A 22,515-nucleotide genomic window follows, 5' to 3' on the forward strand; every position below is an offset into this window, starting at 1 on the left:
TGGGGAGCTGCTCGCATTCGTGGCCCCACCTTTTTCTGCACTAAGTAGTACAGGTGGAAGGCAGGGAAGCAGCTGTGTGAAGAGAAGCTGCACCTTTGGACGGGTGGTTCTGTAGCATGTGGGCATTCTCTTACAGAAGAGAGGCGAAGAATAGATGGAAGGCCCACACTCAGTCTCCAGTCATTCAGGAGGTCTTTTCCCTCAGGTCTGATGTCCTCTGAAGATTTCTCTGGAAAGGAACCAAACTCTTTCCAAGGCTTGGAATGGTACTTTATTTCTCAATAGTTTTATTTTTTTTTTATTTATTTTTTTTTTTTTTTATATTTTATTGATTTTTTACAGAGAGGAAGGGAGAGAGATAGAGAGTTAGAAACATCGATGAGAGCGAAACATCGACCAGCTGCCTCCTGCACATCCCCCACTGGGGATATGCCCGCAACCCAGGTACATGCCCCCGACCGGAATCGAACCCGGGACCTTTCAGTCCGCAGGCTGACGCTCTATCCACTGAGCCAAACCGGTCTCGGCAGTTTTATTTTTTTTTAACCCTAATTTTCTTTATTTAAATTTTTTTTTATTGATTTCAGAGAGGAAGGGAGAGGGATAGAGAGAGAGAAACATCAATGATGAGAGAGAATCATGGATTGGCTGCCTCCTACATGCGCCCCACTGGGGATGGAGCCAGCAACCCGGGCATGTTCTCTGACCGGGAATTGAACTGTGACCTCCTGGTTCATGGGTTGATGCTCAACCCCTGAGCCATACCAGCCAGGCATAACCCTAATTTTCAAACAAATGTATTATTTCTCCCATAGAGAGGCAGAAAAGTGCAAGACAAAATAAATTTCACTTCTCAGTTTCCATGGTTACTCACTGTTAATGTTCTGGGTCTTTCTTTGAGTGTGGCACTTTGGCACTCTGTGATGTGGTGCTGCATTGGTCCATGTAAACAAGTTGGCTCTTGCTCTGGCTGTTTGGCTCAATTGGTTGGAGCATCATCCCAGTAAGGGCACATACCCAGGTTGTGGGTTCAATCCCCAGTCAGGGCACATACAAGAGGCAACCAATTAATGTTTCCCTCCCTTTCTCCTTCTCCTTCCCTCCCTCCCTCCTTCTATTTCTCCCTCCCTCTATCCCTCCCTTTCTCCCCCCCCCCCCCCCCCCTTTAAAATCAATGAAACAAACACACACGAAAACAACACCAAATTGGCTCCTTGTTAAGGGAGTTGGATAGCCACCTTAAGGAGAAGGGGCAGATTTGGTGCCTCTCATACACAGACATTCTCAACCAAAACTCCTCTTTGCTGACTGCTTAGGAGCCAGGATTTTGGTTTTAAGTTTATTCTGATTTTTAAAAACATGTTCACCTGCTTTTTCTTTCTTTTGCAAAATGTTAAATCATTAAAAATGTATGTTTATCTTAGCTATTAGATTTTTAGGCTCTCTTAGGGTAGGATTGTTACTTTTGGATAGTACCTGGTTGTATGTAGCATGGACCTTTTGTATAATAGGTCCTGAACCAAATTTGTTGTCTGATCTGTTAAAGGATATCGATATTTTGGACTCTGACAGATTCCATATGTCAGCCTACTGGGGTGGTGGTGAGGGGGAGGCTACTAAATATTATGATCTAGTACAGCCGTGGGCAAACTACGGCCTGCAGGCCGGATTCGGCCCGTTTGAAATGAATAAAACTAAAAAAAAAAAAGACCCGTACCCTTTTATGTAATGATGTTTACTTTGAATTTATATTAGTTCACACAAACACTCCATCCATGCTTTTGTTCCGGCCCTCTGGTCCAGTTTAAGAACCCATTGTGGCCCTCGAGTCAAAAAGTTTGCCCACCCCTGATCTAGTAGGAGCCAGTTCTCTTTTAGGATATAGGTATTCTATTCTCATGCTCAAACTTTTTGTTAGTGTTTTATCTTAAAAAAAAAATTTTTTTTAAAGACTTTTTTTTTTTAAGAGCAGTTTAAGGTTCACAGCAAAATTGAAAGTACAATGGTATCTCTACACATGCATAGCTTTCCCCATTATCAACATACCTCACCAGAATGGACATCTGTTATAATTGACTAGAGGCCCGGTGCACGAATTTGTGCATGGGTGGGGTCCCTCAGTCTGGCGGGTGATCAGGGCTAATTGGGCCATCTCGTCTAGTCCTGATCGGGGTTGATGGGGGCTGGTCGGCTAGGGAGGGGCCATGGGAGGTCTCCAGGGTATGTCTGGCCTTCTCGTCTAGTCCCGATAGGCCGGACCCCAGCAGCAAGAAGTATCTGCCCCCTGGTGGTCAGTGCACGTCATAGCGATTGGTTGAGCGGTCGACCGAATGGCACATCATTCACTCAGAGCCCATAGTTTATATTAGGGTTCCCTCTTGGTGTTGTTTACTCTAGGGTTTGAACAAATGTAATGATGCTTCTCAGGGCTGAACTCTTATTACTTGTACTTGGACTACTTGTACGAGGTCGTGTAAAAGGAAATAACTTACTTTAAAATTTTTATTTATTGATTGATTTTTAGAGAGAGGAAGGAAGAGAGAGATTTGTTGTTCTGCTTATTTATGCATTCACTGGTTGATTTTTGTATGTGTCCTGACCAGGGATCAAACCCCACAACCTTGACATATGGGGATGATAGTCTAACCAACTGAGCTACTAGGCCAGGGCCAGAGGAAATATCTTAAAGAGCTGTACACTCAGTAGGTGCTTAGCAAAGGTGGCAACAAGATGAGAGTCACTTAAATTCACTACAGTGAGCACTTAATTAATTTTTGTTAAGTTGAAAGCCTCAGTCCAGGTGTGGGAGATAGAAAGTTGACTGTGACGCAGCTCCCGATCTTTAGCAGTGACCCTGTCCAAATAAGTGGCTCTCAGGCAATGTGATGAGTGCTGTGCTGATGATGTGATACTGGGGCTGCTGGAGCCCAGAGGGTGGAAGGGAGAATCAGGCCTGGGTGTTGGGGAAGGCTTCCCTCCTCTCAGATGTCAACCCTCAGCAAGTTTGTATTCTCATAGGGAAGTGGATGGATCAGTTCACAGAAGGTAGGATTCCATGTATATGGTCTCGCTTTTCTATTATTCATTTGACAATGTCTGGGTGATCTATCTATTCCAATACATAGAGCAGAGCTTCTCAAATTTTCTTGGGTCTTGGACCCTTAGTGCCACACTAACTTTTTTCACCTTGCTCCTACACCAAAAGAAATACCTAACATTTCAGTTTATTAAAAATTTAGGTCTAAATAATAAGCATTTATATCCTTCTAACTAATGGGTGTTTGAAAGAATAATACACATAAACTGAAAAATAATTTATTCCTTTTAAAAATTTATTTTCTCTTTTTAAAAAATTTATCTCTATTGTTGAAAGTTTTACAAATATCCCCCTTTTTTATCTCCATTGAGTCCCCCCACCCCCTTGCCTTCACACTATTGTCTATGTCCATGGGTTATGCATATCTATATATATAAAAAAGGCAGCTACTGTAATGACTATAATGACCTAACAACCGGTTGCTATGACGCCCACTTTGGCCAGCGAAACGGCCCCATAAGGGGGTGGGGCCAGTGACCAACCTTGTGGCCCCTCCCCTCTGCCGGCCTGCCCCTGATCGGACTCTCCCACTCCAATCAAGAGTGGGGCCTGCCGGCCAAAATGCCCCCTCTCCCGCCCCCCCACCCCCACCAACCGAGCCTGTCCCACCACGATAGGCCTGAAGCCCCTCGCCCCAGCCGGCCTGCCCCTGATCACACCCCCTACCCCAGTAGGGGGCGGGGCTGGTGGCCAACCTCCTGCAGCCCCTCCCCCCAGCCAGCCACGCCCCCAATGGGTCCCCACCACCCTGATCGGCCCGCAGTTCCTCCCCCCACAGCTGGCCCTACCCTAGATTGGCCCCCTCACCCCGATACAGAGGACCTACTGTATATAAAAAGCCGACTGGCCAACCACCCATGGCCCTTCCCCCAGGCCACTGGCCCCTGATCGGCACCCCACACCCACCCATAATGGGGCGGGCCGGCCGGCCGGCCAACCTCCCGCCATCTCCTCCTCCTGACAGGTCGAGCCCTGATCCATCCTGATTGAGGCCGGGCCGGCTGGACAGCACCCATGCATGAATTCGTGTGCTGCGCCTCTAGTATGCATTTAAGTTCTTTGGTTAATTTCTTCCCCCTCACCTTCTCTCAAGGATAGTAACTTATTAATGAGATGTGTATACTGTTGAGCATTACATAACTTCTCAAGCCTTGGGTTCAGATTCAATAACCCCCCCGTTTCCTGTTCTGTAGTTTTCCTTGTTTGCAATTAATACCATTTTTATTTATTTATTTTCATTTTATTTATTTATTTATTTTATTAAATCTTTATTCAGATTATTACATTAGTTACTCTTTTTCCCCACCATAACTCCCCTCCACCCGGTTCCCACCCCACCCTCCGCCCTCACTCCCCACCCACTGTCCTTATCCATAGGTGCACGATTATTGTCCAATCTCTTCCCTCACCCCACACCCTCCCCCCCCCGCCCCAGAATAGTCCATTCCCTTTCTATGTCCCTGATTCTATTGCAATCACCAGTTCATACTGTTCATCAGATTATTTATTCACTTGATTTTTAGATTCACTTGTTGATAGATGTGTATTTGTTGTTCATAATTTATATCTTTACCTTTTTCTTCTTCTTCCTCTTCTTAAAGGATACCTTTCAGCATTTCATATAATACTGGTTTGGTGGTGATGAACTCCTTTAGCTTTTTCTTATCTGTGAAGCTCTTTATCTGGCCTTCACTTCTGAATGATAGCTTTGCTGGATAAAGTAGTCTTGGTTGTAGGTTCTTGCTATTCATCACTTTGAATATTTCTTGCCACTCCCTTCTGGCCTGCAAAGTTTCTGTTGAGAAATCAGCTGACAGTCGTATGGGTATTCCCTTGTAGGTAACTGAGTTTCTTTCTCTTGCTGCTTTTAGGATTCTCTCTTTGTCTTTTGGTCTTGGCATTTTAATTATGATGTGTCTTGGTGTGGTCCTCTTTGGATTCCTTTTGTTTGGGGTTCTCTGCGCTTCCTGGACTTGGAAGTCTATTTCTTTCACCAGGTAGGGGAAGCTTTCTGTCATTATTTCTTCAAATAGGTTTTCAATATCTTGCTCTCTCTCTTCTTCTGGCACCCCTATAATTCGGATGTTGGTACGTTTGAGGCTGTCCCAGAGGCTCCTTACACTACCTTCGTATTTTTGGATTCTTTTTTCATTTTGCTTTTCCGGTTGGGTGTTTTTTGCATCTTCGCATTTCAAATCTTTGACTTGATTCTTGCTCTCCTCTGGTCTGCTGTTGGGAGTCTGTATAATATTCTTTATTTCAGTCAGTGTATGCTTAATTTCTAATTGGTCCTTTATCACAACATCGAGTGTCTCATTAGATTTCTTGAGGATCTCACTACATTTATCGGCGGTCTCACCAGTCTTTTCGAGGGCCTTATTAAATATATCGGCGGCTTCTAGACAGTTCTTTAAAGACCTTAAAAATGTGGTTTTGAACTCTATATCCAGCAGTTTGCTTTCCTCCCATTCTGTCGTTTGTGTCCTGTTTCTTTGTCTCGGCATTTTTTTATGCTTCGCTGTGTCGATAGAGTGCTTTTCTGTGCTAAGTGTCCCAATTACCTGAGGTAGACACTCTTGGTGCACCCCCTTGTGGGCTTTGTGCACAGTCTTGTTGTAATTAAGCCTTGATTGTTATAGTTATCACTGTGAGGAATTGACCTCCAGGCCAGTTGGCTGTGAGAATCAGCTGTGTCTGCATTGGGAGAACTTCTGTGCTGGAGACACCCCTCTGGGGCTAGACTTGCTTCGATGGGGCTTTGGTGCTCACTGAGTCTGCCCCCTGAGTGTCTTTTATGGTTCCACGGAGCTGCAAACTGGATGGTCCCACTCTGACCTCTGGGCTTCCTGGCTCCTGGATCTCTAGGGAGGTGCTAATCTAGCCTTTGCCTGAGGCTATCCAGCAAAAGTCTCCCTGCAGGGCTTGGGCGGGGCGGGTCCCACAGGATCAACAGGGCGGGGTTAGCAATTATCGCTGCTCTCAGTCTTGCCCTCAGAGGCTCTGCTTCTCAGTGTCCCAGTAATCGCTGCAAGCCCCACGGAGAGAAAGCTGCCCAAGGGTTCTGAGCGATGCCAGACAGTCCCGCTTCTCCTGTATGAGTCTGGGTCCCTAGAGACTTGGCCGGAACTGGAGCTCAGAGCCTGAGACTCCCTCCTGATTGAAAACGACAACCACACCCTCAGCCGCCAGCCCACTCCGCATGCACTCCGCACCTTAGTATTTTACTTCAGCACTGTGCCTCCTCTGAGTCTCGGTATGCTTTTCTCTTTCCGCCGAGTTGTAGAACTTCCACTCAGTCAGCCTTCCTGTGGTTCTGGATGATGACCGTTCCGTCTTTTAGTTGTATTTTTGAAGTGGTTGTTCGAGGCAGCAAACTCCGGTGTTTACCTATGCCGCCATCTTGGTTTTTCCTAATACCATTTTTAATGGAAATATACATACATTTTTAAAAATTTAAAAAAAAATCTTATTATTGATTTCAGAGAGGAAGGATGGGTCGGGGGAAGAGAGAAAGAAAGAGAGAAACATCAGTGATGAGAATCATTGATTGGCCTCCTCCTCCATACCCCATCCTGGGGATTGAGCCCAAAACCCAGGCATGTTCCTTGACCGGGAATTGAACTGTGACCTCTGGTTCATAGGTTGACACTCAACTACTGAGCCACACCAGCTGGGAAGAATATGCATAAATTTAATAAAATATTTTGAGATACAGTCTATTTCCAAATTGGGGTGGGTTTGCCTAAGACCTTATCTGGGTAAAATTACATTGGGTTGAAATAGCTTTCAAGTTAAGAAATTCATCTATATACAGACAGTCCTCTGGTTTCATCGGACTTGACGTACGTCGTTTCGTGGTTACGTTGCCATCTCCCATTTATTTATAACAAAAAAATGTTCCATCATTTCGATGTATGTACATACGTGCTTTATGTTTTTTATTTATTTATTCGACATATGTACATATGTGCCTTATATTTTTTATTATGTATTTACCACAAGTAAAGGTCAGGAATTGTTATCTTTCTTTTAAATTTTTTTTTACTGTTTCACTTCATTACTGCTGTGTATTTGCTCCATGTGAGTGACGTAGGTGCTTATGTAGGTGGGTTCCGACTTACGGCGAAAACCACATTACGTCGCGCTGTAGGAATGGATCTTCGACGTAACCCGAGGACTTACTGTATATAAAAAGCCAGTGACCGGAATACTGTAACGACTAGAACGACCGGTCGCTATTACGCCCACTGTGGCCAGCGAACTGGCCCAATCAGGGGGTGGGGCAAGCTGGCAACCTCCTGCGGCCCCGCCCCCCCGCTGGCCCCACTCCCAATTGGCCTCTGCCACGCCGATCAAGGGCGAGGCAGCCAGCCAGCCACCCCCCCCACAGCCCCTCCCCCTGCCTGGCCCCAACCCAGATCGGCCTCCCACCCCAATTAGGGGCGGGGCCAACTAGCCAACCACCTGTGGCCCCTCTCGATTGCTGGCCACACCCCCGATAGGCCCCACACCCCATTGGCTCGCAGCCAACCCCCCCAGCCGGCCCCCCACAGTCCAATCGGGCAGGGCTGGCAGGCCAACGGCCCGCAGCTCCTCCCCCCAGCTGGCCCCACCTCCTAATCAGGGGTGGGACTGGCCAGTCAACTACCCGCAGCCCTTCCCCACGCCTGGTCCTGCCCCTGATTGGGCCCCCAATACCAGTTGGGAGCGGAGCTGACTGGCCCACTGCCCACAGCCACTCCCCCTGGCTGACCCCACCCTAATCAGCCCCCACCACCCCATGGGCCCGCATCCCTTCCCCCAGGCCAGCTCTGCCACTGATCGGCTCCCCAACTCTGATCAGGAGTAAGGCCAGCGGCTACCGCCTGTGGCCCCTCCCCCTGGCTGGCCCCGCCCCTGATCAACTTCCTCAACACCAATTGGAGGTGGGGCCCGCTGGCCAATTGCCTATGGCCCCTCCCCCTTAGCGGGCCCATCCTGGATTGGGCCCCATTTGGGGCAGGCTGGCTGGCCAACCTTCCACCATCTCTTCCCGACAGGCCCTGCCCTGATCAAGGCTGGGCTGGCCAGGCCCCACCCATGTGTGAATTCGTGCACTGGGCCTCGTGTGTGTGTGTGTGTGTGTGTGTGTGTGTGTGTGTGTATTTAGATGACTATTATTTAGTCTTAAAAGAAGAAGGAAATCCTGTGATTTGCAACAACATGGATAAATATAAAGGGCATTATGCTACGAGAAATAAGGCAGACAGAGAAAGGCAAATACTTCATGTGGAATCTGAAAAAGAAACAAGAAACAGTTGAACTCATAGAAAAAGTAGAGAAGTGATTGCCAGGGGCTGGGGGGTGGGAGATATAGGGAGAGGTTAATTAGTAAAACGGTACAAACTGTCAGTTATAAAATGAATAAGGTCTGAGGATCTAATTATAGCATGGTAACAACTCTATCCTAGATAATAAGAGGTAATATGCAAATTGATCCTCACTCCATCACACCATCACAAGGTGGCTGTGCCCACAGGGAGGCAGGGTTCCCATAACAACCCATAACGAGCAATCAGCAGGGACCTGAGGCTGCGCCCCCCACCCGGTGGGGCTTGATGGGGGACCTCAAGCCGTGTCCCCTGCCCCGGCAGGTCTTGATGGGGGTGGGGCCAGCCAGGTCTGGGTCTCACATGATTTTGAGGTGCACGCAGGTGGGCAGGGACTTGACTCTGGGTCCCAGAGCGTGCCCTAGACTCTGACAGAAGGAAGATTTTCATATACATTTTACTAATTTTCTTTCATCTCTGACAATTCTATTATAGAGAAAGGGCAAATAGCAATATCAAAATATTTCCTCTAATTAATTCCCTTTTAATGTGCACGGATTTCGTGCACCAGGCCACTAGTATTGTATAATTGTAATTTGCTGAGAGTAGAATTTAGATGTTCTCACACACAAAAAAGCTAAATACATGAGTTGATAGATGTGTTAATTAGCTCATGAGGGGGAATCCCTTCACAATGTACACATACCAATTCATCATGTTATATACCTTAAATATCTTACAGTTTTTTGTTAATTACACCTCATCAAAACTGGAAAAAGTGGTCCATCCAGGGACCAATCCAGTATCATAATCAAATTGTGTAACATCTCTTTAGTCTTCTTTAATCTGGAATACTTCCTAAATCTTTGCCATTCATAACTTTGACACTTTAAAAGAGTTATTTTGTAGAATGCTCCTCAGCATTTGTCTATCGTTTCCTCCTAATTAAATTGAAGTTATGTACTTTTGTCAAGGTTACATAGACATGGTACTGTGTTCCTCTTATGAGGTGGGAGCATAAGTCAGTTTGTACTCTCAGTAGTGATGGTAACTTTGATTTCTGTTATGGGTGTGTCTGTCAAGTTTCTCAGCTGTGAAGTAACTGTTTTTGTTTTTTTTTTAAATCCTCACCCAGGGATATGTTTTTTCTTTATTGATTTTTAGAGAGGAAGGAAGAGAGGGAGGGAGGGAGGGAGGGAGAGAGAGAGAGAGAGACAGACAGACAGATATTGATCAGTTGCCTCCTGGAGAGAGAGAGAGAGAGAGAGAGAGAGAGAGAGAGAGAGAGAGAGAGAGAGATTGAGAGATTGATCTGTTGCCTCCTGTAGGCACCCCGACTAGGAATTGAATCCATCAGTCCATAGCCCAGGTATGTGCCCTAATGGAGAACCAAACCAACTGATGCTCCAACCGAGTCACCTGGCCAAGGCTGTAAAGTTTCTATTTTTCCCTTTGCAATTAACAAACAGTTTGAAACTATGTAAATGTTTTGCGCCTCATCAAACTTTTACCAACTAGTTTTAGCATCCAATGACTCTTGCTTGAACCAATTTTTATTAATGATATCTACTAAATGGTGGATTTCTAATGCCATCATTTCTTCTGCATTAGTGGTTGACATTCAATTGTAAGTAAGAAGGAAAACTTTTCCCTAATGTATGTATGTATGTATATGGTTATAGCAGCATTAGGTCATTATACCTCACTAATGTTATTTATTTTAATGCTCAAAGTGACTTTTGAAACTTGCTTTTTAGTGGTTTTTGATTGTTTTTATGAACCTACAGAAAAATAATTTGTATGCTAAGTAAAATATTCAAGAAATATTCTATATAATAAAAGGCTAATATGCAAATTGTCCCCACAGGTGAGAGTTTGACTAACCTGGGGTTAGACATGCGGGCGGTGGCAGGCAACCAGCCAGTGGAAGGGAGGCAGCGGCCGGCAGTCCCTAGGAACCGTAACCGTGCCTGAATTTCTTGCACTGGGCCTCTAGTGTGTACTATAAAACAAGACAATCATACTTTATCTGGCTTTAATGACTTTTAGTCCTCAGATAGACATACGGATTATAGCAGCAGTTGCTCAAGAATTGAACCTTCCAAGTATCTGGCTATTGTTGCACATGACACTGGATGGCTTTCTATACTTTCCTAGAAATAATGGTTCCTGTTTTTTATATCATTGACAGTTTTTCACAAAGTTTTTACCACACATATGTGTCTGTGTGTGTGTGTGTGTGTAATATCACACAGTAATGCAATGTTATAATAATTGCCGTAAAATAATAATCTTACATTTTTAAGATAGTTAAGAAATGAGCAAAAAATATGTTTATATGTTCTTTCATATTAACTCACATATTTGCCATTTCTAGTGCTCCTCCTTTTTTCCCCATGGATTTGAGTCATTTTCTGATGTTATTTCCTTTCAGTCTAAATGACTTCCTGATATCAACAAATCTGTCTTTATCTAGAAATGTATTTTACTTTCATTATTGTAGGGCAGTTTTGCTGGTTTAGAATTTTTTATTCAGCACATTGAGTATGTCATTCCACTGTCTTCTGGCCTCCATTGTTTCAAATGAGAAGTCAGCCAACTGTAATGCATTTTTCTCTTGCTGCTTTCAGATTTTTCTGTCTTTCAGCACTTAGACAATGATGTGTCTAGGTGCAGATCTCTTTGTATTCATGTTACTTGAGGTTTGTTGCATTCTTGGTTATATAGATTCATCAGTTTTTGACCATTATTTCTTTTTAAATGTGTGTCCTTTTCTCTTTCTCTCCTCTCCTTTGGATACAGCCATTAGATATATGTTAGCATGTTGATGCTGTCCCACAGACCTCTGAGCACTGTGTATTTTTCTTTAATCTTCAGACTGCGTAATTTCTACTTATTTATATTCAACTTCACCGATGCTTTTTCTATCATTTAGAATCTCCTGTTAAGTCCCTCTAATGAATTTTTAATTTAGTTCTTGTACTTTTTGTGGTAAAACATACATAACATATAATTTACCATTTTAACCATTTCTAAATGTACAGTTCAGTGGCATTAAGTGCATTCACATTGTCATGCAACCATCAGAACTTTTCTTCTTCTCAAACTGAAACTCTGCTACCCATCCTATATAATAAAAGGCTAATATGCGACCGAATGGTGGAACGACCTATTGCTGTGTGCGCACTGGCCACCAGGGGGCAGATGCTCAATGCAGGAGCTGCACCCTGGTGGTCAGTGTGCTGCCACAGGGGGAGCGCTGCTCATCTAGAAGCCAGGCTCACGGCTGGCAAGCACAGTGGCAGTGGCAGGAGCCTTTCCTGCCTCCTCAGCAGCGCTAAGGATGTCCCATGGGGAGCAGGCCTAAGCTGTCGGTCAGACATCCCCCAAGGGCTCCCAGAGTGCTAGAGGGCACAGGTCTGGCTGAGGGCAACCCCCCCTCCCCCCAGTGCACGATTTTTGTGCACCGGGCCTCTAGTATTTCTGTAAAAGAGAGGGAAAGAGCCAGTCACAGTGAATAGACTGTTGATCCTCCTGCTTTTGGCCAGGAGTCACATAACCCACCACTCTGACAGCTGCTGAGGTGTATCTTACTTGGAGACCTTTTGCAAGAAGGTTGTGGTATAGGAATCTTCCTCTTACCTATAAGTTTGAAGGACTGAAAACAAAGGAAACTAGGAGATTAAACAATCAGAAACTCTTAGTCTGACAATTATATCTTCAATAAATATAGTTTACATTTAGCAATGTCCTTTAAATACATTATTTCAGCTTCCAATTACTTGTGAGGAAGTTATTACCATCTTAGTTGGTAGGGAAAGATATTGAAAAGATGGGAAAGGAAAACATATTTTCGAGTCACCATTGTATGTCAAGTACCATTAGGAATTTTTGGTACTTGCCCAAGATTACACAGTCATTAAGAGGTAGAGAATGCATTTGGCCCTGAGTGATTTTATGAACTTTATATGTGTAAGGTAATGCATATATTAAACACTAGTTAGATAAATGAAGTTAGACTTCTTGAGGTGATTTTGTGCCATAAATTCACCTAAATATTTTTCTTCTTTCTTTTCTAGTATCTACCACAAGCCTCAGTGGGTCTGACAGTGAGACTGAGGGGAAGCAACGCAGCTCTGATGATGCATTCAAAGCAGACTCTCTTGTGGAGGGAACTTCTTCCCGCTATTCCATGTACAATAGCGTCTCCCAGAAGCTTATGGTATGTTGGCACTTGGGTTGGGTTTCTAAAGCTGCACCAGAATTGTGAGAGAGAGGGAATTTGTATTGATTGGTATGAAAAGAAGAAATGCTAGGGAGTGAGTTTTTCCTTTGCTTTTTAGCTACTGAAATTTAGTAGAGTATGGCTCTCTTTTCAATAGAGGTATTGTTCACATTGGAGCAGTGTACGCCAACCTTTCGGACCTCACGGACCACCTGTTGGCAACCAGTGCCTTGGAGTTCATCCATATGAAGTGGTTGCTCAGGCCTGCTGCTGTTAATCGCCCTCCAGGGGAAATAGACACAAATCTTCTTAGGATTGAGTTCTTTTATTAGATAAGGATCTTTGGGTTTGAGATTTAGGTCTTCGATTTTGGGGGTACATAATTGAGCCCAGTAACTCTAGAGGTCAGTATGAGCTGATACTTGTGACATTTAAAAAAATGATTCTGTTCAGGAGCTTATAGTACCTCCAAGACCTCAGTTTTGCATGAAGCAATTTTTCAGTTGATCTTTTGATTTGGGCTTCTGCAGGCCCTCATTGTCCTTGCCTATTCATGGTCTTTTTGAGTTCCATATAAATTTTTGGAATAGTTGTCCTAGATCTGTGAGATATGCCATGAGTATTTTAATAGGGATTGTGTTGAATCTATAGATGGCTTTGGGTAGTACAGCTTTTTTTTTTTTTTTAATTGATTAAGTTATTACATAAGTGTCCTTATCCCCACATTACCCCCTATCCCCCCACTCATGCCCTCACCCCCCTGTTGTCTGTGCCCATTGGTTAGGCCTATATGCTTGCATATAAGTCCTTTAGTTGATCTCTCCTCCTTACCCCCACCCTCCCCTGCCTTCCCTCTAAGGTTTGATGGTCTGATTGATGCTTCTCTGTCTCTGGCTCTGTTTTTGTTCATCAGTTTATGTTGTTCATTATATTCCACAAATGAGTGAGATCATGTGGTATTTGTCTTTCTCTGACTGGCTTATTTCACTTAGCATAATCCTCTCCAGTTCATACATGCTGTTGCAAATGGTAAGAACTCCCTTTTTACCGCAGCATAGTATTCCATTGTGTAGATCAGGGGTCCTCAAACTTTTTAAACAGGGGGCCAGTTCACTGTCCCTCAGACCATTGGAGGGCCGGACTATAGTTTTAAAAAAAAACTATGAACAAATTCCTATGCACACTGCACATATCTTATTTTGAAGTAAAAAAACAAAATGGGAACAAATACAATATTTGTATTTGCATGTGGCCTGTGGGCCGTAGTTTGAGGACCCCTGGTGTAGATGTACCACAGTTTTTTAATCCACTCATCTGCTGATGGGCACTTAGGCTGTTTCCAAATCTTAGCTGTGGTGAATTGTGCTGCTATGAACATAGGGGTGCATATATCCTTTCTAATTGGTGTTTCTAGTTTATTGGGATATATTGCTAGAAGAGGGATCACTGGGTCAAATGGGAGTTACATTTTTAGTTTTTTGAGGAAACACCATACTGTTCTCCACAGTGGCTGCACCAGTCTGCAATCCCACCAGCAGTGCACGAGGGTTCATTTTTCTCCACATTCTCCCCAGCACTTGTCGTTTGTTGATTTGTTGATGATAGCCATTCTGACAGGTGTGAGATGGTATCTCATTGTCGTTTTGATTTGCATCTCTCAGATGATTAGTGACTTTGAACATGTTTTCATATGTCTTTTGGCCTTTCTTCTGTCTTCTTTCGAAAAGTATCTATTTAGGTCCATTGCCCATTTTTTGATTGGGTTGTTTATCTTCCATTTGTTAAGTTGTATTAGTTCCCTGTAAATGTTGGAGATTAAACTCTTATCAGTGAAAACATTGGCAAATATGTTCTCCCATGCAGTGGGCTTTCTTGTTGTTTTGTTGATCGTTTCCTTTGCTCGCAAAAGCTTTTTATTTTGATGTAGTCCCATTTGTTTATTTTCTCTTTAGTTTCCATTGCCCTAGGAGCAGTATCAGTGAAAAAATTGCTTCGGCATATGTCTGAGATTTTGCTGCCTATGGATTCCTCTGGTATTTTTATGGTTTCCTGTCTTATGTTTAAGTCCTTTATCCATTTTTAGTTTATTTTTGTGTATGGTATAAGTTGGTGGTCTAGTTTAATTTTTTTGCATGTATCTGTCCAAATATAAATTTCCCAACACCATTTATTGAAGAGGCTGTCTTGATTCCATTGTATGTTCATGCCTCCTTTGTCGAATATTAATTGAGCATAGTGGTTTGGGTCGATATCTGGGTTCTCTATTCTGTTCCATTGGTCTATATGTCTGTTCTTGTGCCAGTACCTGGCAGTTTTGAGAAGAGTGGCTTTGTAATACAGCTTGATATCTGTTATTGAGATCCCACCTACTTTGTTCTTTTTTCTCAGGATCGCTGCAGCTATTCGGGGTCTGCCGTAGGTATTTTAATAGGGAATGTGTTGAATCTATAGATTGCTTTGGGTAGTATGACATTTTAATGATGTTAATTCTTCCTATCCATGAACACAGTATAGGCTTCCACTACTTTGTATCTTCCTGTATTTCTTTTACCAGTGTCCTACAGGGTTTGTTTGTTCTTTTTGTTTTTTGTTTTTTTTAATGTGCCTCAGGCATGAAACAGCTCTGGCCAGCAAGACAGGCATCAAGCTAGGATGAACTAAGGACTGCATATCTGCTTTGCCCCTGATTGATATAAGAGCAACACCACCCATCAGGTGTCTCCTTGCCCATTGCCAGTGGGTTATCCTACAGTTTTATGAGTAAAGGTCTTTTACCTCCTTGGTCAAGTTTATTCCTAGGTATCTTATTTTGTTATTGTTGTTGCAGTGATAAATAGGGGTGTTGTTTTTAGTTTCTCTTTCTGAGAGTTTATTATTGATGTGTAAGAATGCCATTAATTTCTGGATGTTAGTGTTGTATCTTGCTATGTTGCCAAATTCATTTATTAAATCTAGTAGTTTTTTGGTGGAGTCTTTAGGGTTTTTTATGTCCAGTATCACATCATCTGTGAAGAATGATGGTTTTACTTCCTCCTTTCCTATTTGGAAGCCTTTTACTTTTTCTTCTTGTCTTTTCTCTGTGGCTAGGACTTCCAGTACTATGTTGAATAAGAGTCGTGAAAGCGGACATCCTTGTCTTGTTCCTGATCTTAAAGGAAATGCTTTTAGTTTTTGCCCATTGAGTATGACGTTGGCTGCAGGTTTTTCATATATGGCCTTTATTATGTTGAGGTATGATCCCTTTATTCCCTCTTTGCTGAGAGTTTTTATCATAAATGGGTGCTGGATTTTGTCATTTGCCTTTTCTGTGTCTATTGATATGATCACACGATTTTTATCCTTCATTTTGTTTATGTGATGTATCACATTTATTGATTTGTGAATGTTTATATCAGCCTTGTATCCCTGGAATAAATCCCACTTGGTCGTGGTGTATGATCTTTTAATGTACTGCTGGATCCTATTTGCTAATATTTTGTTGAGGATTTTAGTATCTATGTTCGTCAGGGATATTGGCCTGTAATTTTCTTTCTTTGGAGTGTCTTCATCTGGTTTTGGAATTAGGATAATGCTGGCCTTGTAAAAAGAGCTTGGAAGTCTTTCTTCCTCTTGAATTTTTTGGAATAGTTTGAGGAGGATAGGTGTTAGTTCTTTGAGTGTTCGGTAAAATTCTCCTGTAAAACTATCCAGTTCAGGGCATTTGTTTGCTGGGAGTTTTTCTTCTTTTTTTTTTTTTTAAATCCTCACCTGAGGATATATTTTCCATAGATTTTTAGGGAGGGACAGAGTGTGTGTGTGTGTGTGTAGAGAGAGAGAGACAGACAGAGACAGACATCAATCTAGAAGAGAAACACATTGATTGGTTGCCTCCTGCACCTACCCTAACTGGGGATGGGGATGGAACCTGCAACCAGGTACGTGCTTTTACCCTGGAATCAAACCTGAGACCCTTCAGTGCCCAGCCAGGACGACACTCTAACCACTGAAGTTTTTTTTATTACTGCTTTAATTTCAGTAGTTGTTATTGGTCTATTCAGGTTTTTTGGTTATTCCTGATTGAGTTTTGGGAGATTGTATGTTTGTAGGAATTTGTCCATTTCACCCAGGTTTTCCAATTTGTTGACATATAGTTGTTCATAGTATGTTCTTACAGTCCTTTGTATTTATGTGATGTTAGTTTTTACTTTGCCTCCTTCATTTCTGATTTTATTTATTTGGGTTCTTTGTCTTTGTTTCTTAATGAGTCTGGCTAAAGGTTAATCAACCTTGTTTATATTTTCAAAGAATCAGCTTTTGGTTTCATTGGTTGGTTGTATTGTTTCTTTGTTTGTTTCTATGTCATTTATTTCCACTCTAATCTTTATTATAATAATAATAATAATAATAATTATTATTATTATTATCCTTCTTCTAGGTCTGGGCTTTTTTTAAAAAAAAGATAAGTTTTTATTGATTTTATAGAGAGAGGAAGGAAGAATGAGAGAGAGAGAAACATTGATGAGAAAGAATGATTTGTTGGCTGCCTCCTGCATGCCCCCTACTGAGTATCAAGCCCACAATGCAGGCATGTGCCCTAGCCAGGAATCAAACTGACAGTCTCTTGGTGCATGGGATGATGCTCAACCAACTGAGCCACGATGGCCAGGCACTCTAGGCTTTTCTTATTGTTCTTTTTCTAATTATTTTAGTTATAGGGTTAGATTGTTTATTTGAGATTGTTTCTTGTTTCTTTTTAGGTAGGCCTGTAATACTATGAACTTTTCCTCTTAGGACTGCTTTTGCTATGTCCCATAGATTTTGGGTGTTCATTATCATTTATTTCCAGGAAGTTTTTTTATTTCTTCATTGATCTCATTGGTAACTCATTCATTATTTAATAACAGACATTTAGCCTCCATGTGTCTGAATGCTTTTAAGTGCTTTTATTGTATTTAATTTCTAGTTTCATGCTACTGTGATCTAGAAGATGCTTGATACAGTTTCAGTTTTCTTGAACTTGTAAGGCTTATTTTGTGTTCTGACATGTTGTCTGTCTTTGAGAATGTTCCATGCATATTGAAAAGAATGTATATTCTGCTGCTTTGGGGTGAAATGTTCTGTAAATATCAATTAAATCCATTTTGTCTAATGTGTTGTTTAAGGTCGCTGTTTCCTTGTGATTTTTTTTTGTCTGAAAGATCTATCCAGTGATAATAGTGGGTGTTAAAATCCCCTACTATGGCTGTATTGCTGTCAATCTCTCCCTTAAAGTCTTCCAGTAGTTTATTTTTTTATATATATTTACGTGCTCCTTTATTAGGTACATATGTATTTACCAGGGTTATATTCTCTTATTGGTTAGATCCCTTTAGTATTATGTAGTGACCTTCTTTGTCTCTTGGAAATTTTTTTTCTGTCCTTTCACTTTTATCCTGTGTGAGTCTTTTGTTGTGAGGTGGGTTATTTGTAGACAGCACATGTATGGGACATGTTTTCTTACTCTTTGAGCTACCTATGTCTTTTGATTGGAGCATTTAATCCATTTGCATGTAATGTTGTTATTAATAGGTACTTATTTATTACTATTTTTATTCTTTACTCCTCTATCTCTCTATTTCTTCTTCTTACAGCACTCTTTTTAACATTTCTTACAGTTCTGGTTTGGTGGTAATAAAATCCTTTTGCCTTTTTATTTTTGGGGAAGTTCTTTATTTCACCTTCAATTTCTTCATTTCTTTAAAAATACATTTCGTATATGTTTTTATTGATTTCAGAGAGCGGAAGGGAGAGTGAGAGAGAGAGAAGCATCAATGATGAGAGAGAATCTGCTGCCTTCTGCACACTCCTACTGGGGATTGCGCCTGCAATCCGGGCATGTGCCCTGACAGGGAATTGAACTGTAATCTCCTGGTTCATGTGTTGACGCTCAACCACATAGCCATACTGGCTGGGCTCATTTTCAGTTTTGAATAATAGCCTTGCTGAATAGAGTAGTCTTGGTTTCAGATCCTTGCTTTTCATTACTTTGAGTACTTCATGCTGTTCCCTTCTGGCCTGTTGTGATTCTGTTGAGAAATCTTCTGACAGCCTTATGGGAGCTCCCTTGTAGATAACTGACTGTCTCTCCCTTGCTGCCATAAGATTATCTCTGTCTTTATTTATTTTTTTAAATTAAATCTTTATTGTTGAAAGTATTACATATATATCCCCCCTTTGACCACTTCCAGCCTGCCCCATTCCCTACCCTAGACCTTCAGCACCCTATTGTCTGTGTCCATGGGTTATGCATATATGCATACAATATCTTTGGATGATCTCTTCCCGCCCACCTACCCTCCGAGTTCCCTCTGAGATTCGATAGTCTGTTCCATGTTTCTGTGTCTCTGGTTCTATCATCAGTTTATTTTTTTCATTAGATTCCACATATGAGTGAGATCATGTGATACTTGTCTTTCTCTGACTGGCTTATTTCACTTAGCATAATACACTTCAGGTCCCTCCATGCTGTCTCCAAGGGTAAGAGATCCTTCTTTTTTACTGCTGCATAGTATTCATTGGTGTAAATATACCACAACTTTTTTATACACTCATCTATGGATGGGCACTTGGGCTGTTTCCAGATTTTAGCTATTGTAAATTGTGCTGCTATGAATATAGGGGTGCATACGTTCTTTATGATTGGTGTTTTGAATTTCTTAGGATATATTCTTAGAAGTGGGATCAGTAGGTCAAATGGAAGTTCCATATTTAATTTTTTAATGTATTTTTTTTTATTGATTTCAGAGAGGAAGGGAGAGGGAGAGAGAGAGAAACATCAATGATGAGAATCATTGATTGGCTGCCTCCTGCATGCCCCCAACTGGGGATCGAGCCCACAACCCAGGCATGTGCCCTTGACCGGAATCGAATCTGGAATCATGCCGGGGTCCAGCCCCGGGGGTCCAGGGTTCCCAAAGGTGTGGACGGAGTTGGCAAAGAATGTTTTACACGGAGACAGCATTCAGAACTCTCTAGCTCTCTTTAGTCTCCGTGGATCTTCCTGTGCCTGGCTGAGGCCACAGAGAAAGATCCTGAGGCAAGCTGAGCCTTTATTTTATAGTCAGAGGTAAACAAGGTAGTGGTTACGAAAGTTACACTGTTCTTGTGAGTTTCACTTGTTTACACTGTTCTTGTGAGTTTCGCTTGTTTTTGTTCTTGTTCTTGCTGCACTTCCCTCAGCCCATTAGCTTCCCAGATAAGATCTAGGGAGCTCATACAGTCAAGCCTAATTATGCTTAAGAGGACTGTGCCCTCTAAGCTGGGACTTGTTTGTGACTTTTCCAACAGGTCAGTCCGAGGTTTAACCCTATAGCGGCTCCCCACAGAGTCCTTCAATCCCCAGGCTGACGCTCTATCCACTGAGCCAAACCAGCCAGGGCCACATTTAATTTTTTGAGGAAACTTCATACTGTTTTCCACAATGGCTGCACCAGTCTGAGTTTCCACCAGCAGTATTCTAAGGTTCCTTTTCTCCACATCCTCACCAGCACTTGTCATTTGTTGTTGGTAGCCATTTTGACAGGTGTGAGTTGATAACTCATTGTCTTTAATGTTTGCCATTTTAATTATGATGTTGTCTTAGTGTGGGTCTCTTTGTGTTCATCTTGATTGGGGCTCTTTGTGCTTCCTGAAACTGTGTGACTTTTTCCTTCACCAGATTAGGGAATTTTTCTGTCATTATTTCTTCAAACAGGTTCTCTATCCCTTGCTCACTTTCTTCTCCCTCTGGTGCCCCGGTGATATGAATGTTGTTACATTTCATGTTGTCCCAAAGTTCCCTTAAACTATCCTCGTGCTTTTATTTTTTTTCATTTTTTTATTCAGGTTTGATTTTAACAAATGTCTCAGGGTGAGAGCCCACAGGAAAGGGTGAAGTCCATGGTGGCAGGGCCCTCCCAGATGCCTGAGGGGGTGGGCAGGTCCCCTTTCCTCTCCTCCTCTTCCCTCTCCTGCTAAAGGGATTTGCGGAGAGACATAGGCATGGGGAAGGAGCTGGTCCCCAGTCTGTGGGGGTGGTGTTTGGGATAAAGGGCTATAGGAACAGGGACCAGACCAGGGATGAGTCAGGGGGAGGGCACACGGACCATTTGCCAGAATCCACGGCTGATTCCAGAATTTAAAAAAAACAAAAACAAAAACCTAAACCACAAGCAGCACCCACCCCATCTCCCCCACAAGGGCTGTAGTGTGAGGGGAGAAGAGGAAGGCAGCTTCACCAAGGCCATGGCTCACTCACTGCTGGCCAAGGGAGCAGGGTAAAGGGCAGGGGCTCCCCAACAGATTGAGGGGGTGGAGGAAACCAAAATAAAACATCAAATAAATTGTGTAGGAGTCCAGCCAAAGGCCGGGGCCAGAGCTGAGCCAGGCTGGGGGATCTGCCTCATAGAGGAGGGCGGGGGGCGCGCGGAGGCAAGCGCAAGCCCAGGCCGCGCGCTGCCACTGCAGAGGCCAGTCCCGGATATATCCTCGTGCTTTTAAATTCTTTTTTTGCTTTTGCTGCTCTGATTGAGTAATTTTTTTTCTATCTTGTCTTCTAATTTACTTATTAGATCCTCCACTTCCTCTAATGTACTGTTTATTCCTTCCAGTGTGTTCTTTATTTCAGCTATGTCTTTTTATTATTGTTTTAGTCTCATCGGAGGACATTTCTTTTCTATTGATTTTTAGAGAGAGTGGAAGGTAGGGGGAGAGACAGGGAGAGAGAAACATCGATGTGAGAGAGACACATTGATTGGTTGCCTACCACATGTGCCTTGACCAGGGCTGTGGATTGAGCCTGCAGCCGAGGTACGTGCCTTTGACCAAAATTGAACTCATGACCCTTCAGTCTGTGGTCCGATGCTCTACCCACTGAGCCAAGTCAGTTAGGGATATGCCATCCTTCATTTTTGACTGGTTGTTTTTCAGGGTTTCTATGTCCTGCTATTGAGCATTCTCTCTCTCTCTCTCTCTCTTAAATCCTCACCTGAAGGTATGTTTATATTGATTTTAGAGAGAGAGGAAGGGAGAGGGAGAGAGTGAGGGAGAAACGTTGATTGACCCACAACCTGGGTATATGCCCTGACCAGGAATCAAACCCACAGCCTTTCAGTGTACACGATGATACTCCAACTGAGCCACACCAGCCAGGGCTGTTGAGCAGTCTTAAAACCATTACTTTGAACTCTGTTTCTGATATATTTCTTGCCTCCATTTCATTTAGCTCTTTTTCCCTGCAAATTGTTCCTGTTCTTCCATTTGGGGCCTGTTTCTTGTTTCCCTATTTTTATTGTTTCTTGGTTTCCCCATTTTTGCTGTTTTTTTGTGTGTGTTTGTTTTGTGTATTGGATGGGACTGCTATGACTCCCAGTCTTGGTGAGGTGTCCTTTTTGTAGTTGGCATCATGTGGAACCCAGTCGTGTAGTTTCCTTCATCTTCTGAGCAGGTTGCTTCAAGAATGTCCCTTGTGTGTGTTGTGTGGGTTCTTTTGTTATATTTGGGTCTTGATTACTGGTGACCTTTTCATGGGAGGGCTCAGTCCTCAGGCTTGCTGACTGTGAGGCTCAACCCTGACCACATCATGCCAACTGTTACACAGGTGCTGACAGAACAAAACAAGTCAAAACAAGACCAAACCAAAAACTTCTAAACAGCTATATCTTTTAGCAAGAATCTGAAGAAGTTTCATTTTAAATTATGTTCTCTTTTATCAACTCTACTGTAGATCTCACTTAATCAGACACATTAGCTGGAAGGGTAAGTTGTACAAATGTCCAATGACATTCATTAGGTACCCTTGGTACTTTTAAGTACAGCTGTGAGGTCCCTTCTTATTTATCCAACTTCTGGCTGCCCTAGACTTTCACCTCCAAAAGAGATAGCCATTG

At 42.7% G+C, this 22,515-nt stretch overlaps 1 protein-coding gene across 3 annotated transcripts in view; it reads left to right on the forward strand.

Annotated features, from left to right (window-relative positions):
- The window catches only part of CMTR1 (cap methyltransferase 1), a gene marked incomplete at its 5' end in the record, with an annotated part of 64,044 nt that overhangs the window by 7,754 nt on the left and 33,775 nt on the right, over positions 1-22,515 (forward strand). For all 3 annotated transcript variants that reach the window (XR_013996177.1, XM_081094477.1, XM_081094476.1), the window contains one exon: positions 12,486-12,628. Coding sequence is in view for 2 of the 3 variants with exons in the window: in XM_081094477.1 (XP_080950603.1) it covers positions 12,486-12,628 (143 nt within the window). The remainder of the gene's footprint in view (positions 1-12,485; positions 12,629-22,515) is intronic.

The sequence above is a fragment of the Myotis nattereri genome (assembly GCF_964212035.1).
Source record: "Myotis nattereri genome assembly, chromosome: 6".
In the NCBI taxonomy this organism is placed as follows: domain Eukaryota; kingdom Metazoa; phylum Chordata; class Mammalia; order Chiroptera; family Vespertilionidae; genus Myotis; species Myotis nattereri.